A 13709-nucleotide genomic window follows, 5' to 3' on the forward strand; every position below is an offset into this window, starting at 1 on the left:
AGCCTGTGTGCCACAATTCCTGAAGCCCACGGGCCCTAGAGCCTGTGCTCCTCAACAAGAGAAGCCAAGGCAATGAGAAGCCTGTGCACCGCAACTACAGAGTAGCCCCTGCTTGTCACAACTAGAGAAAAGTCTGAGCAGCAACAAAGACCCACCACAGACAAAAACAAAATAAGTAAATAAGTAATTAAGACAAACAGAGTATCAAATCTCTTTTCTCCTCTGTTTTATCAGTCAGCATTTTCCTTTATCTGGTCAATATTTATCATGTAGCATGCATAAAAGATACAACAAAGCTTTGTAAGGAGAGGAATGGAAAGAAAGCAATGACTGTAGTTATGGTTGGGAAGTTTATTGCAGTGTGATGAAGAGACAAGAAATTAGAACTTTTCTCTCACCTCTAACGTGCATAGAACAACAGAATTGCAGACCATTACCACTGACCATGACCACAGACTTTAGAGGGGATCTAATTTAACTTCCTAGTCCAAGAAAGTATCACTTCTCCATCTCAGACTTATTTGTACCTGATTATCAGGCGCCAGTTGCTCTGCTGAGTATTGCAGAGAAACAGAGATGAATAAAACTCAGCTTAGTAGGTACAGCGACCCAAGAGGGGTTTGAACCTACTGCTCAGAACATAGAGGGGGAAAGAGGCTATTCCAGGTGAGAAATCAGGAGAGGCTTCTTGGAAGAGGTGGTAGTTTCACCTGTCAGAACCTTATTCTTCACTGTTATGTTTGGGCCTGTGTGCCCGTATGCTCAGTTGTGTCCGACTCTTTGCGATCCCATGGACTGTAGCCCACCAGGCTCCTCTGTCCATGAGATTATCCAGGCAAGAATACTGGAGTGGGTTGCCATTTTCTCCTCTAGGGGATCTTTTCTACCTAGGGATCGAAACTTCGTCTCCTGCATCTCCTCTGTCTCCACAGGCAGATTCTTTACCGCTGCGCCACCTGGGAAGCCAATGTTTGGGTCTGTGAGAATGCAGAAATGGATTCAGGGCATGGTTCCTCATTCTTCCTCACCACATGGGCTAACTCAACCCCTCCTGACCCATCAGGGATTCCGCTTCTGACCTCCCTGTGACTTCCCAGACAGTCTTATGCGTGTCCAGGCTTTTGTATTGGTACAGTGTGGTCTCTACCCTGGGAGATGAGGGACCAATTGGGTAACCTGGAAGCAAAGCCCAGCCTGCTCTGTAAAAGTAGGAGTTAAAATGAGAGCCTGCTATTCCAGGCCAAGCACTGCAAATGCCCATCTAGTCATGCTAACTGCAGGGATTCTCTGCCCTGATCAAGGATGGGCGGGTGGATGGGTAAGTCAGTTCCCATCCCTGGGCTCCTGGGGTGGAAATCACTGGGGAATGTACTGGATCTTGTTCAGCTCGACTGCCTTTATTATGCAGCTCATTTACAAGTGAGCACAAATTAATACAGTACAAACTGGCTACATAAATATTGTGCTGTAATTGATTGTCTTCTTGTAATCAAAGGCAAGGCTGCTGACTTTGTTAGTTTCTCTGCTTTACAACTGCTGGAGGAAGACTTTGTGGGGAAGGGAACCCAGGTTGTTGAGGTGGTTTTCGCTGCATATATCTGTTTGCATGTTGTGTCTCTGATGTATTGAGAGAAGGATAAGGCCCATTACATTCAGATTCAGTAAGTATCAAATGCTTGCTACATGAGAGGCAGGCAAAGACCCATTATCTTATTATTAATTGTGTTCATAGTAGTAAAACTTTGATGAAAAAAGTGAAAGCGTTAGTTGTGTCTGACTCTTTGCCACCCCATAGACTGTAGCCTGCCAGGCTCCTCTGTCTATGGGATTCTCCAGGCAAAAATATCAGAGTGCGTAGCCATTCCCTTTTCCAGGGGATCTTCCAGAGCCAGAAATCAAAGGCAGATTCTTTACCTACTGAGCCACCAGGGAAGCCTAAAGATTTGATAATGTGTGCAAAACTTAGTCTTTACAGTAACTTTTTTCCTGGTATATGTTATTGTTAGAGTTTAAATAATCCTTTAACTTTTAAAAACATGCTGTAAATTTATAAGGAAAATAAAAGGCTATAACAGTCTTTTCTCTTTGCTTAGGGAATTCCCAAAGGGCAGAACAACAAGATCATCCATTCTAGGTAGTTAGATGAGCCGACTACAGTAATCGATTTTCTCCAGCTAGTACTAGGTGATCTCTGCACTGTTACCTGCAGCCACCTTGACTGCTAAACAACCTAAACGCACGGAATTGGAATTTTTAAATCACTTCACACAACACAAGAAAGCAACGCCATCTTTCCATTTACCTGCCAGTGCTAAGGCGGGCTGGTTTTTTTCCAGCAGTCAGTTGTCCTGGGAGGAGTGACTCCGTGGGGGCTTCCTCTCCCATCCACCCTTCTAAGACTCGCACTTTGAGGATGTGGAGGGAACTCTGTTTTTTGGAAAATCAGACTTCGAAAATCCACAAAACCTCCTTTGCCCTGATTGGGGATATGCGTGTGTATGTGTGTCACACACAGAGAGACAGAGAGAGAGAGAGACTGCATAAACCCCCAGGAAAGCTCAGCTGTCGCCTGACCCCTGCGAGTTATGCAGTTTTCCTAACCTTGACCTGAAGCCAGACGTCTTTAACCCCTTTCCAAAACGTCGCTTGCTCTGGGCTGCCATTGGAAAGGGGAAAAAAAGGAAAAACAAAAACGAAACCTCCCTATTCCGAGACTCTGGTAAAGAGCACTCGCTCCCAGGGGGCTTGGGACAACTTGCCGGCTACCCTGCCCAGGGCTTTGAAATCAGCACAAACCGCCGGACCCCTTCGCGCTACGCTTGCCCGACCCGCATCCCGCCACTTCCCTCTTCACACGCCGGCAGGAGGGGGTGGCGGCACCGAGGCGATTTTATTCGTGTGTTTTTCCTCCGGGTTTTGTCATGGAAACGCTGACACACAAGCTCCAGACGGCGGCCGGCCGGACCCGGGACTGAGGGCCTTTGGGACCCTGCGGAGCGCGGCGCTCACTCCCCGGGAAACAGCTGGACGCGACCAAATCCCGGGTAGGGGCGGGGGGAGCGAGACGCTCCGCCCCCGCGCTCCGGTCCCGCCCTCCGCCCGGCTCTCTGCAGGCGCCCTCCCCTCGCCGGGGGCTGCGAGTTGCATTTGGTAAAACCCAGCCCCGGAATATATAGATCATTGGAGCGCTATGAAGTAGCCTTTGGAGAGGAGGGAGGGGGCCGGTCCGATAGCCACAGCGGCCAGCGCAGCGGCAGCGGCGGCAGTACCACCACCAGCATCACCGCTCGCACTCCAGTCTCCCGGCCCGCGAGGAGGCAGCGGCGGCCGCCGGCGGGAGCGGAGGCGGCGGCGGCGGCGGCGGCGGCGGAGAGGCGAGGAGGAGCCGCGGGAGGAGCAAGAGCGCGCAGCCGGCGGGTCCACGCATCTCCGCACTTCCAGAGCAACTCCGGCGCCTTCCGCACCCCTGCCCGGGGCTGGGGGCTCCGAGAGCAGCCGCGAAGCCAACCCCTATCCTCCCAGCGATCCTTGCCCAGCCCTGTCCTGCGCCTCCCGGGCTCCGCTCCGCGCCGCGGGGTCCGCTCCTGCGCTCCGGGAGCGCCTCCCGGACACCCGGGTTCCCGTAGCCAGGACAAAGCCATGAAGCCGGCGCTATTGGAAGTGATGAGGATGAACAGAATTTGCCGGATGGTGCTGGCCACTTGCTTGGGATCCTTTATCCTGGTCATCTTCTATTTCCAAAGTATGTTGCACCCAGGTAGGGGGCGCGTTAGCGTGGTTTTGTTGGATATTTTCTTCTTTCTCGTGCTCTCGCTCCCTCGCTCACCGTGGCTGGTTTCTGACTCTTCCAACCTTACCTCTTCTCTCTGGGCCACCTCGGGGTTCCTTGCTGCCCGGATCTGCCCGGATCCCCGAGTCGGGCTGGGGAGAAAAGATATACTCCTTTCTCTTCTTCCTCCCAACTCCAGGCTGGAGGATGGGACCAGAGGGGCGGTAGATTTTTTTTTTTCTTTGTGTCTCTTGTCTGTCTGCGAGGTAGCAGAACAAGGTAGAGGTTGTGGGAAGCTCCTGGGGGTGGAGGATCAGTTTGAAGAGAACGAAACTCCCTCCCCGCTTCTGCCGAGGTCCAAGGATGAAAGAGGCGCCGAGAGCCAGTCACCCCGCTCCCCAGAGAGCTGCCTCTTCCTGGTGGGGGGCCGGGGACGAAGGGTGAGCGCCGGGCGAGGTTGCCCGTCTGGCCGCTAGCTTGGGAGCCTGAGGCTAGGCTCCCACGTGTGCGGGTTTCGGCGCCGCGCCGAGCAGGTGGAGGGAGAGATTGGGGGTGCCCGATACTGCCCCCCGCATCAGCTGGGGTTGGGTCCCGGCGCCGGCTGCTTGCCCCCGGGGTTTGGCTCCGCGTTGACCTTGCGGCTGGTGCCACGGGGCCTGCTCCCTCCCTCACAGAGCGGCTCGCAACCCTGTGCTCGGGGGTACTCAGAGCCCCGGCATTGCGCCGCTTTAGTTTGGGAGGAAACTTTGGTGGGTTCTGGGCTGACCGTCAGTTGCCCGCCCCCCGCCCCCTCACACCCCGCCCCCCACTCGTGGGTTCTGAGCATCCGGAATCCCCCGGCGCTCGCCGGGCCGTGTGGGAAGGAAACCCGCCCCCATCCCCACCACGCGCCTCCCCGCAGTCCCGGGTGGCTTAGACAAGTTCCACACCTGAAATCTGGACTCGGAGAGGGATGAGGCTGCCCCTTCCGAGGGGCGGGAAGGAAAGTTTGGGAGGGACGGGCGGCCTCGAGCGTGGTGGCCCCCGGGTCGCAGCTCCACTCCGAAGCCCAACAGGTAAAACCTTCCCGAGAAGCTTCCGGGGAAACGGGCATCTCTCGGTGGAGTCGTGATCCTCCATGCCCTGGCCCCCAGCAGGCCCCCTCTGGACCACATGGGCTCCCAAATCTACCAATCACGTCTCCCAGTTGCTTTTCTCAGTATAGTCATGGCAATAATTTGCTTTTATAATTGCAAGGAGGGAGCTGGAAGCCCATTTCCTTCCAGGGCTATAGGGTTATGTAGGTTATACACACTGAAAGCAGTGTGTATCTGACCCAGAGGCAGCACCGAATTCATCTAACTTGCTTTGGGTGGTGGCACAGGACCAAAGCTGTTCTTTCTATCAAACTTTGGGATATCTTGACAGCTCCGACAGAACGGCCCCTCTGCCTGGCTGGGCCTGGAGGAGTTGTTAAGGCGGCCCCTTGGCCAAGAATAAGGTCTCTGTCTGGTGTGGCCTGACACTACCACATGTAACCTCAGGACGTCGGAGCCAGCCTGGTAAAGGGTGGCTTTTGTTTGCAGCTGGGTATTTTTAGTTTCATGTCAGCAAACTGCAGCGGTGTTTGTCTCCTCACCCAAACCAGTGGTTGTGAAACTTGTTAGGGAATTAAAAATGGACCTGGCTTGCCTGCCGGCAGCCAGGCAGTGGTTGCAATGGGCAGGACCAGACAGACTGCTGTGTCCTGGGCCAGGCTCCGCCCAGAGGGCTGGGGGACTGGGTGGTGTGCAAATACACTGGGGGCCCAACCGCACAAACAAAGAGCTGAAAGATTTGGTCTAGACACTACAGATGTGTTTAGGCCACTTCAGTTTTGCCTGGACCGAACGTGCCGGGTAGTTCTCTGCAGAAATGCCTGGAACAGTGAGGTGTGTTAGTCTCCAGCAGGAATGTGCCATCACTTCTCTGTACCTGTTAGTTGTCCAGGGAGATACTAAGTAGTAAGACTACTGCTGCCCATGATTTTCAAGCATCCTATGTTTCTCTTACCCTGTGTGAGATTTAGGAAATAACTTTCCAGCCAGGGATACCAGGAAGAAATTTCCAACTTGTAACTGACAGTTTGTGAAAATTTCCAGCCCTAGTTGGAGTATTAAGTTGGCTTGAAAGTGGTGTTAGCTGCCCTCAGTCTGGCTTTTCGGTACCAGGGACAGAAGCTTTGCCGAGGCTTTCCAGATAAGGGTTTGCCATCCTTGACCCTCTGCTCTCAAACTTGGCTTCCCTTCCTGGTCCCACTTCCAACCCCCAAATGGCATTTGTGGATTATTTGCTTATATGAGTATGCTCATCTGTTATTTTCCACCAGTCTATATAGCAAAGACTACTTTCAATACGTTCTATTGAATGTAGAACTGTATTGGTCTACATTCAACTGAAAGGTCTTCCTTATTTTTAATTATATATAATTGTTTCACTGTTCCATGAAAACTCCATGCCAATAGTTTATTATGATATGGGACATAAAAATATACTTTGAAATTAATATTAAACATTTACACCCCCCCACACACGCATTTTATTAAACTATGCTCTTGATGACAACTGATGCTATCTCTTTTTCCTACTGCTTGGAATTTCCTTAAAAGTTAGTTGCTCTTTGCTTCTCTGAAGGATTTTGGGTTGTAACAGCTGATCTTTTAGCCTGGCACTGCAGTTTCCATTTCTCCAGATCACCCTGGGAGAGGCAGAAGGGACCACAGCATGGCACAGATTGTGTTGCTAAAAATTAGGAGCCCTCTGGCAGAGAGGCTATTTCTATTCCTATCTGAAATAGAAATGTAGTATTCCAAAAAGAAATGGATCCCTGGCTTCATTGATGGCTAGAGAATACCTGGAGTGTGTGAGGAGGAAGGGAAAGAATAAACAGAGACAAGCTGGCGAAGGGCTGGCTGGCTGTTCCTCTGATTCTAATCTGGGGTTCATTGTCTTTTGTACTTTTCTAATACAGCAACTTGAGTAACTGATCTTTAATTTGGTTGTTGGGTTCAGCAGAAGTGGGCTTCTTGTCAGTACAGGCAGTTTTCTTTAGGTCTTTGACACTCTAAGTTAATAGTCTTAGGGCAGGGTCTGGGTTTTAGGCCCTATTCTAATCCCAGTGTCCGGCACAATGCCCAGCCCATAGAATTTTCTCAATAAAGTATTTGCTGGATGAGTGAATGAAGTGACTAGATTCTAGGAGACCTGCTTCTCCAGTTTTTGGGAAGTTGTATCAAACCTTGCCAAGAATGCCTCGCCAGTAAGTCTGGCTCTCTTGAGGGGGGTGTGGGACACTGGAGACAAGATCTGGACACTTCTCTATCCTCCTGGTCTCTGAGATCCCTCAAGTCATGGGTCAGGTTTAAGCTCATCACACCCCAGACAGAACACTCTTCTTGGCCTAGAGTTGCTGCCCCAAAGTGTGAGACAGTGAGGCTGGGTGTCTTGGGTAGGGGGAAGCTTGGTCTCTTTTAGCCACTGACCTGTAGAAACCCATCTGCAGGAGAGACACCCTCTGTGGGCGTGAACTGCTCCTGATCTCAGTGAGAATGGAGCTCCATGCGTGTGCTTTCTGCACAGGTTTGTGCCCATCAGCGATCGCCTCCTGAACATTGACTTGTCTCAGGTACCTGCCCCAGACAGGCGGCCTTTGATGGAGCTGTGTCTTGGGGCAGGCTAGGCAGAGCTGAAAGGCCTCCAGGCTACATTTGTCCTGAGTGTGTGAAGGTGGCTCCCCTGAACCTTCCTTTTGTGTTACTCTGTAGGGTTGTGATTTTGTTTGAAAGCTCCTGTTCATAGGAGAGAAGCCTGGGGAGAAAGCCTTTCTTCTCTCTTTCTCTTCCTCTGTTTTTTTTTTTTTTTTAAATGTTTACTTTCACTGTCGCCTGGGATTTCTTTGCCTTGGTCAAATGTATTGGAAGATTATACCCTTTATTTAAAGGCTTCTTCGGTTACCCCTTTGTAGTTCACTTGATTAGATTGAATGTAAAACACTTGCATTATAATTTTAACCTAATTATAAAAGTAATATGTGCTCATTTTAGAAAATTTAGGAGGTACAGAAGACAAGCAATCATCCATTAATCTACCACCAGAGGCAAGGGTTCCTTTTTTCCTGTCTATTGTAGAATATAAATATTAAAAAAATAATTGAGATCCTATCCTGGGTTTTGTACCTTGTTTGATAGATAATATGTATTTTAGACAAATACATCATTATGGTCATTATGGTGACCAGTAATTAAGTTGAAAAACAGAAAACTTAGCCACAAACTTTTAAATTTATGGGGTTGCCTGTACCTCTAACCTCCCATTCCCACTATTTTGCAGAGTGCCAGTCTGGTATCGTGTTTTTTTTTCTTTCTGCACGTATTTAATTTTAAAGAATCTTTTTGCTGATACATGAAATGAATTTGGAGTTAGAGCAGGTTGTAGGGGCTGTTCTCTTATATATCTGAAACTTCTTTTGAAAAGAAGTCAGGAGGTTCTCAAATACGACAGTGTTATAAATCCTGGCAACTGCATCAAATAGCTGAAAGATAAGCTGTTTCCAGCATCTGGTCTCCCCTTGGCGTTTTAAATGTTTGCACCTCCATGGGGAGTTTCATAGCTGCTCAAAGATGAGACAGATACACTTAGGCAATTTACTTCGACAGTTAGATCTGCTGTCCAGGAGTCCTCATTTTGTTGCCTCTGAAATAAAAGTAGTGACCGGGCACCAGAGGACGAGTGGTTGGGGGTTTTCTGATGGACGAGGGGTGGGAGAATCAACTCGCCAGCAGAAGGGGCTGCTGTTTATGTTTATCTGGATGAAAAGCCATTTTGCTTATGAACTGTATCGGCCACAACCATTTAAAAACATTTAAAAACAGGAAATCAAAGGCTTACAAGTGAGCACTGCCCTTTCCCTTCTTAAATCTACCAAGAGGACAAAGCTCTTCTTAATCTGGGGACAGTGAATGGAAAGACTTTCATGAAAGTCACAGCCCACTGGGAAGGGCAGATTCTGAAAAAAACCAAAAGTAGTTTTACGTATTCATTTTCTCTTTTTTATTTTTCTTCTCTTGAATTTTGAGACCCCCATCTTTATCACAAATGAAGAGTGAGGCAGCCCCTCCCCTGAGATCATTGAATAGTCTGATCTGTCCATTAAACTTGTAATTTGTAATTGGATGCATCTTACATCAGATGTGATTCATCATAATTTGAGATCAGAGCTGCTCCTTCTTTCTCTGTCTCTTTCTCTCCTCTCCTCTGTGCCGGGTGTTGTTCTGGGCACTGGGGATACCATAAAACATGTCTGCCCTCATGGAACTTACCTTCTAGTGAGGTATAGGCAGACTTTAAGGAAGTGCAGAAGCCACATACATAGGTGATGTGTCAGATGGTGTGAAGAGAGAAGAACAAAGCAAGAGATATGGATGAGGGATGTGAGAGGCCAGGGTTGCAGTTTAATACAGAGGTCATTACAGGATGTCGCTGACAAGTTGATGTTGGAGAGCAGAGATGGGAAGAAGTGAAGGAGCTGGCCACATGTCAACCCAGTCCCAGATAGGATATTCCAGGTCTGTTCCCCGAGGCACGACCTCGCATGGCAGGCAGCTCTGAGTGTCTGGAGCAGAGGGAGGAAGCAGCTAAGACCAGAAGGTGCAGAGAGATTGTGTGGATCTTGGCCTTGACTGGCGACAGGATGGGAAGCTCTGGAAGAGTTTGGGCTGAGGACTCTTGGGGGAGGGGTTGCGGAATGGGTGGACAAGCCCAAAGCCTCTTCCTTGCACTTCTGTGTGCATCTTCAAGCAGCACCACAGTGCAGTTGGGTGAAGTGTTTAGCGTGTAAATCCCACTTCTCTCCATCAACCTCTGCCTCCCCCTCACCTCCAAACTAGACCACTCCCTTTTTGCAGTTTTTTAAAGCAGTAATGTATAACTCAGAACAAAATAAAACAAAACCAATTTGACAGGAATTTTAACTGAGTTTGTGTTGGGAAATTCTTGAAATGTCTAAGGCGTGATCCACAGCATTCATAGATGGAAACCAACAGCCCCTGCCTTCTGGAGGCACTCAAGAAAAATAGAGAAGGAATGGATCAATGATTTGGGAGTGAAAGACCCAGGTCCTAGTTGGACATACCCCCTCTGCCTGCTCCTGTGAATTACTATATTTTATCAATTGTAAACACTCATTCTTTTCACCTTTCTGACATTTGACTTGTAACTGATGGTATCTTAGTGCTGTGCTGACCTTTAGTGCATAGCCTTTATGTTCTTAGTGGAACATAAAGTAACAGTGATTCTTATAGTTGATGCCCTTGGACCCACCTCTGTAAATTGTGAAAGAACTTTCTGTACACCATGGCGGACCTCAGAATCTCAGTAAGGTGATCAAAATGGCACTCAGGCTCCAGCTGAGGGCCCAGGGGGTACCTGATTAATCCTGATCGCCTGCTTCATAAAGGCTTTGCTGGTTGGCGGGCCTTTCAGTCTTTTCTGCTGTCCCTGGGAAATTTGCACTTATTTTCAGAGCCACAGGGCTTGTATCTCTTTCTGATTAACTGATGAGGTTGGTAAGAGTCAGAATAGAAATGTGGGGAAGTGAGTTATTTAATATGGGGCTCAACTCTGGAACATCACAGAGAAATAGACTTCGTGACGTTGTTTGGGGAAAATGTCACCAGTGTGGATTTTGCTTTCTTTCAAGGCTGCTGAACTCCCATGGCCTTGGTCATTTCCCTTTTCTGTTGTTGTTTAGTCGCTAAGTCATATCTGACTCTTTGTGACCCCATGGACTGCAGCACACCAGGCTTCCCTGTCCATCACCAACTCCCGGGGTGTACTCAAACTCATGTCCATTGAGTCTGTGATGCCATCCAACCATCTTATCCTCTGTCATCCCCTTCTCCTCCTGCCCTCAATCTTTCCCAGCATCAGGGTCTTCTTCAATGAGTTGGCTCTTTGCATCAGGTGGCCAAAGTATTGGAGCTTCAGCTTCAATATCAGTCCTTCCGGTGAATATTCAGGGTTGATTTCCTTTAGGGTTGACTAGTTTGACTTCCTTGCTGTCCAGGGGACTCTCAAGAATCTTCTTCAGAAATGCGTGGTAATTGTTTGTTTACTTGTATTCAGTACGTGTTCCTCTTTTGAGGAACCTCTGCCAAGTTCCTCTTTATAGCCTCTAAGCTTGGCCCAGAGGTACTTGGGAAACATTTAAAGAGTAAATAAGTGACTGGCAAAGATGCCTCTTCCGCCCCTGTGCCCACCTCACCAATATGCATAAGCCCAGGGGGAAGAGCAGGGTGGCTTGCTGTAACCAAATAGCTTCTGGTATGGTGTGCTTTGTTTCTCAGACCTCTTTGCTTCTGGCTTGCTGGGATTCAGCCAGGCTTCAGGGTGTGAACTGGGAAGGGGTCTAGGTATTTAAGCAGAAAGGTATTTAATGGAGGGAATCTGGTCCTTAAAAAGGTTGGGAATGCTGGTGGTCAAGAATCCACCTGCCAATGCAGGAGACGCAGGACATGCAGGTTTGATCACTGGGTTGGGAAGATCCCCTGGAGGAGGAAATGGCAACCCAATCCAGTAGTCTCGACTGAAAAATCCCGTGGACAGAGGAGCCTGGTGGGCTACAGTCCATGGGATTGCTCAGTCATATCTGAGCATGCACACACATAGACGCATAGGGCTCTCAGCTGGGCCTCAGGAATTAGCCTCGGGTAATAGCAGTAGCATATGTAACACCAGAGAAGCAAACGCATACAGGCCTGGCTACTCAAAAACACTGGCCCACTCAGTGTGCTGCTTCCTCTGAGACCATCTTTGAAACTACCAAATCCAAGAACAAACTAATGACACTGGGACCCTGGGATCAGAAATCCTGGTTCCAGAATCGGGATGCTCTTACAGCCACCTCTCAACACCCAGCAAGCCAGAGAGTGGTCCCAGAGAGTGTTGTCGAAACCCCGAATCGTTCTCACATCATCAGGAGCCTAAAGAAAACCTGGAAGGCGGGGAGGTGGCCTCTCACCTATGGCCTCTTTCTAAATCTGAAGTCAGTGTTTCTGTCTAGGGGAGCCAAACTCACATTCAGAACCTTAGCTTCAGAACCAGGATGGCTCAGAAACATAGCTTTTAAATCAACAGCCCTTACTGTATAGAAAGGCTTTCTAAAAGGGAGTAGAATGGGTGATGAGCAGACATCCAGAGTGCTCACCACTCCCTATTGGTAAAACATATGTGAGCAGCCATCTCCCATCTATTTTGCTTATAGTAAGTGTATTCATATTATTCCCATTATCTAAATATGTAGGATAAGGATGTTTCTGTTTCTAACAATAGTCATTATAAACCCACATGTTCATTACCATCTGGGAAATTCTGTTAGCGAACTCCCAGTCAGCTCTGATTCTCTTACCCTTTTTACCTTGTAATGTGGCATACAAGGGGCTTCCCAGGTGGCACTAGTGATGCCCAGGTTCCCACTTGCTAATGCAGGAGACGTAAGAGACACAGGTTCGATCCCCAGGTCAGGAAGATGCCCTGGAGGAGGGCATGCCACCCCACTCCAGTCCTCCTACTTAGAGGATCTCATGGATAGAGGAGCCTGGAGGGTTGCAGTCCACAGGGTCACAAAGCGTTGGACACGACTGAGGTGACTTAGCATGCAGCACATGGCATACAAGACTCAGGGAGATAGAGGAATTTTCTTCTGTGCACTTTTTTGTGCACATAATATGTGCATGCATTATGAGTTATCTCCAAGCTGCAGTGTGTTTTTATTTTTAATTTTTGCAGCTTGCGGGGTCTTAGTTCCTCTGTGGGTGTGTGCTTAGTCGCTCAGTCATGTCCGACTCTTTGCGACCCTATGGACTGTAGCCTGCCAGACTCCTCTGTCCATGGGGATTCTCCAGGCAAGAATACTGGAGTGGGTTGCCATGCCCTCCTCCAGGGGATCTTCCCAATCCAGGGATATAACCCAGGTCTCCCACATTGCAGACAGATTTCTTTACCGACTGAACCACCAGGGAAGCCCAACCAAGGCAGCCCAACCAAGGCTTCAGCAGTGAAAGGGCTGAGACCTATCCATTGGACCACCTGGGAATTCCCTCCAAGCTGTAGTTTCTTGACTGGAATCTCTTTAAGCCTCTATTCCACTTTGTGAGGACTAGTTTAGGTAAAAGTAGATGATGTAATCTGTAAATCTACTTGGGATTCAGTTGTAAATGGTGATCTGAGAGCAGTGGGTTGACTGATTTCCTTGATCCCTCTCTGTCTCCCTCCTCAGGATGCCTGAATTTCATAAATGCATGTAACTTGGTACAATGGGTTAGATGAGGGTGTTTGTTCCAATTCGTATTTTACATTAATTCATGTTTTTAACATTAAATTTCTTTTTTCTAAATTCAGTGAAAATGGAAGGCCTGATGTTTCCTTTCCAGGCCCCTTTGTGATAGTTGGAGTGTGTCGGCTAGACTTTGGAACCTGAGGTGGAGACTGGTCTTGAATGTAGTTGGTGATTGTCAGACCCACCACAGTCAAGTTTGCCACCCAGGTGGCTCAGTGTTAAAGAATCTACCTGTCCATGCAGGAGACGCAGGAGACATGGGTTTGATTCTTGGGTCGGGAAGATCCCCTGGAGTAGGAAATGATAACCTGCTCCGGTATCCTTGCCTGGAGAATCCCATGAACAGAGGAGCCTGGCTGACTACAGTCCATGGGGTCACAAAGAATCAAACATAACTGAGTGACTAAGCACATACACACAGTTAGTGCTGCTTAGTTCTAAAGATAGTTCTGACAGTGGTGAGTCAGAGTTTGGCATTAGACATGTGGTGTGGCTAGGACTGATATTTCCAGTATCACTGGAGTTCAGGTCTCACTCAGATAGGTATGGATAGAAATAAAGACAGCTTTCCTGGTAGCTCAGATGGTA

The 13709-nt window shown here is 48.6% G+C and overlaps 1 protein-coding gene across 4 annotated transcripts in view; it reads left to right on the forward strand.

Annotated features, from left to right (window-relative positions):
* Nucleotides 1–1975: 1975 nt before the first annotated feature.
* Nucleotides 1976–13709, forward strand: part of CHST11 (carbohydrate sulfotransferase 11) — a 267451-nt gene continuing 255717 nt past the window's right edge. The window contains exon 1 of one of the 4 annotated variants that reach the window (XM_070789646.1): nucleotides 1976–3742. In XM_070789646.1, the coding sequence (XP_070645747.1) occupies nucleotides 3640–3742 (103 nt within the window). In that variant the 5' untranslated portion in view covers nucleotides 1976–3639. Of the gene's footprint in view, nucleotides 3758–13709 lie in introns of all 4 variants that reach the window. The other 3 variants (XM_070789645.1, XM_019961219.2, XM_019961218.2) reach the window with 3 other exon arrangements.

This window comes from Bos indicus, chromosome 5, assembly GCF_029378745.1.
Source record: "Bos indicus isolate NIAB-ARS_2022 breed Sahiwal x Tharparkar chromosome 5, NIAB-ARS_B.indTharparkar_mat_pri_1.0, whole genome shotgun sequence".
Classification (NCBI taxonomy): Eukaryota; Metazoa; Chordata; class Mammalia; order Artiodactyla; family Bovidae; genus Bos; species Bos indicus.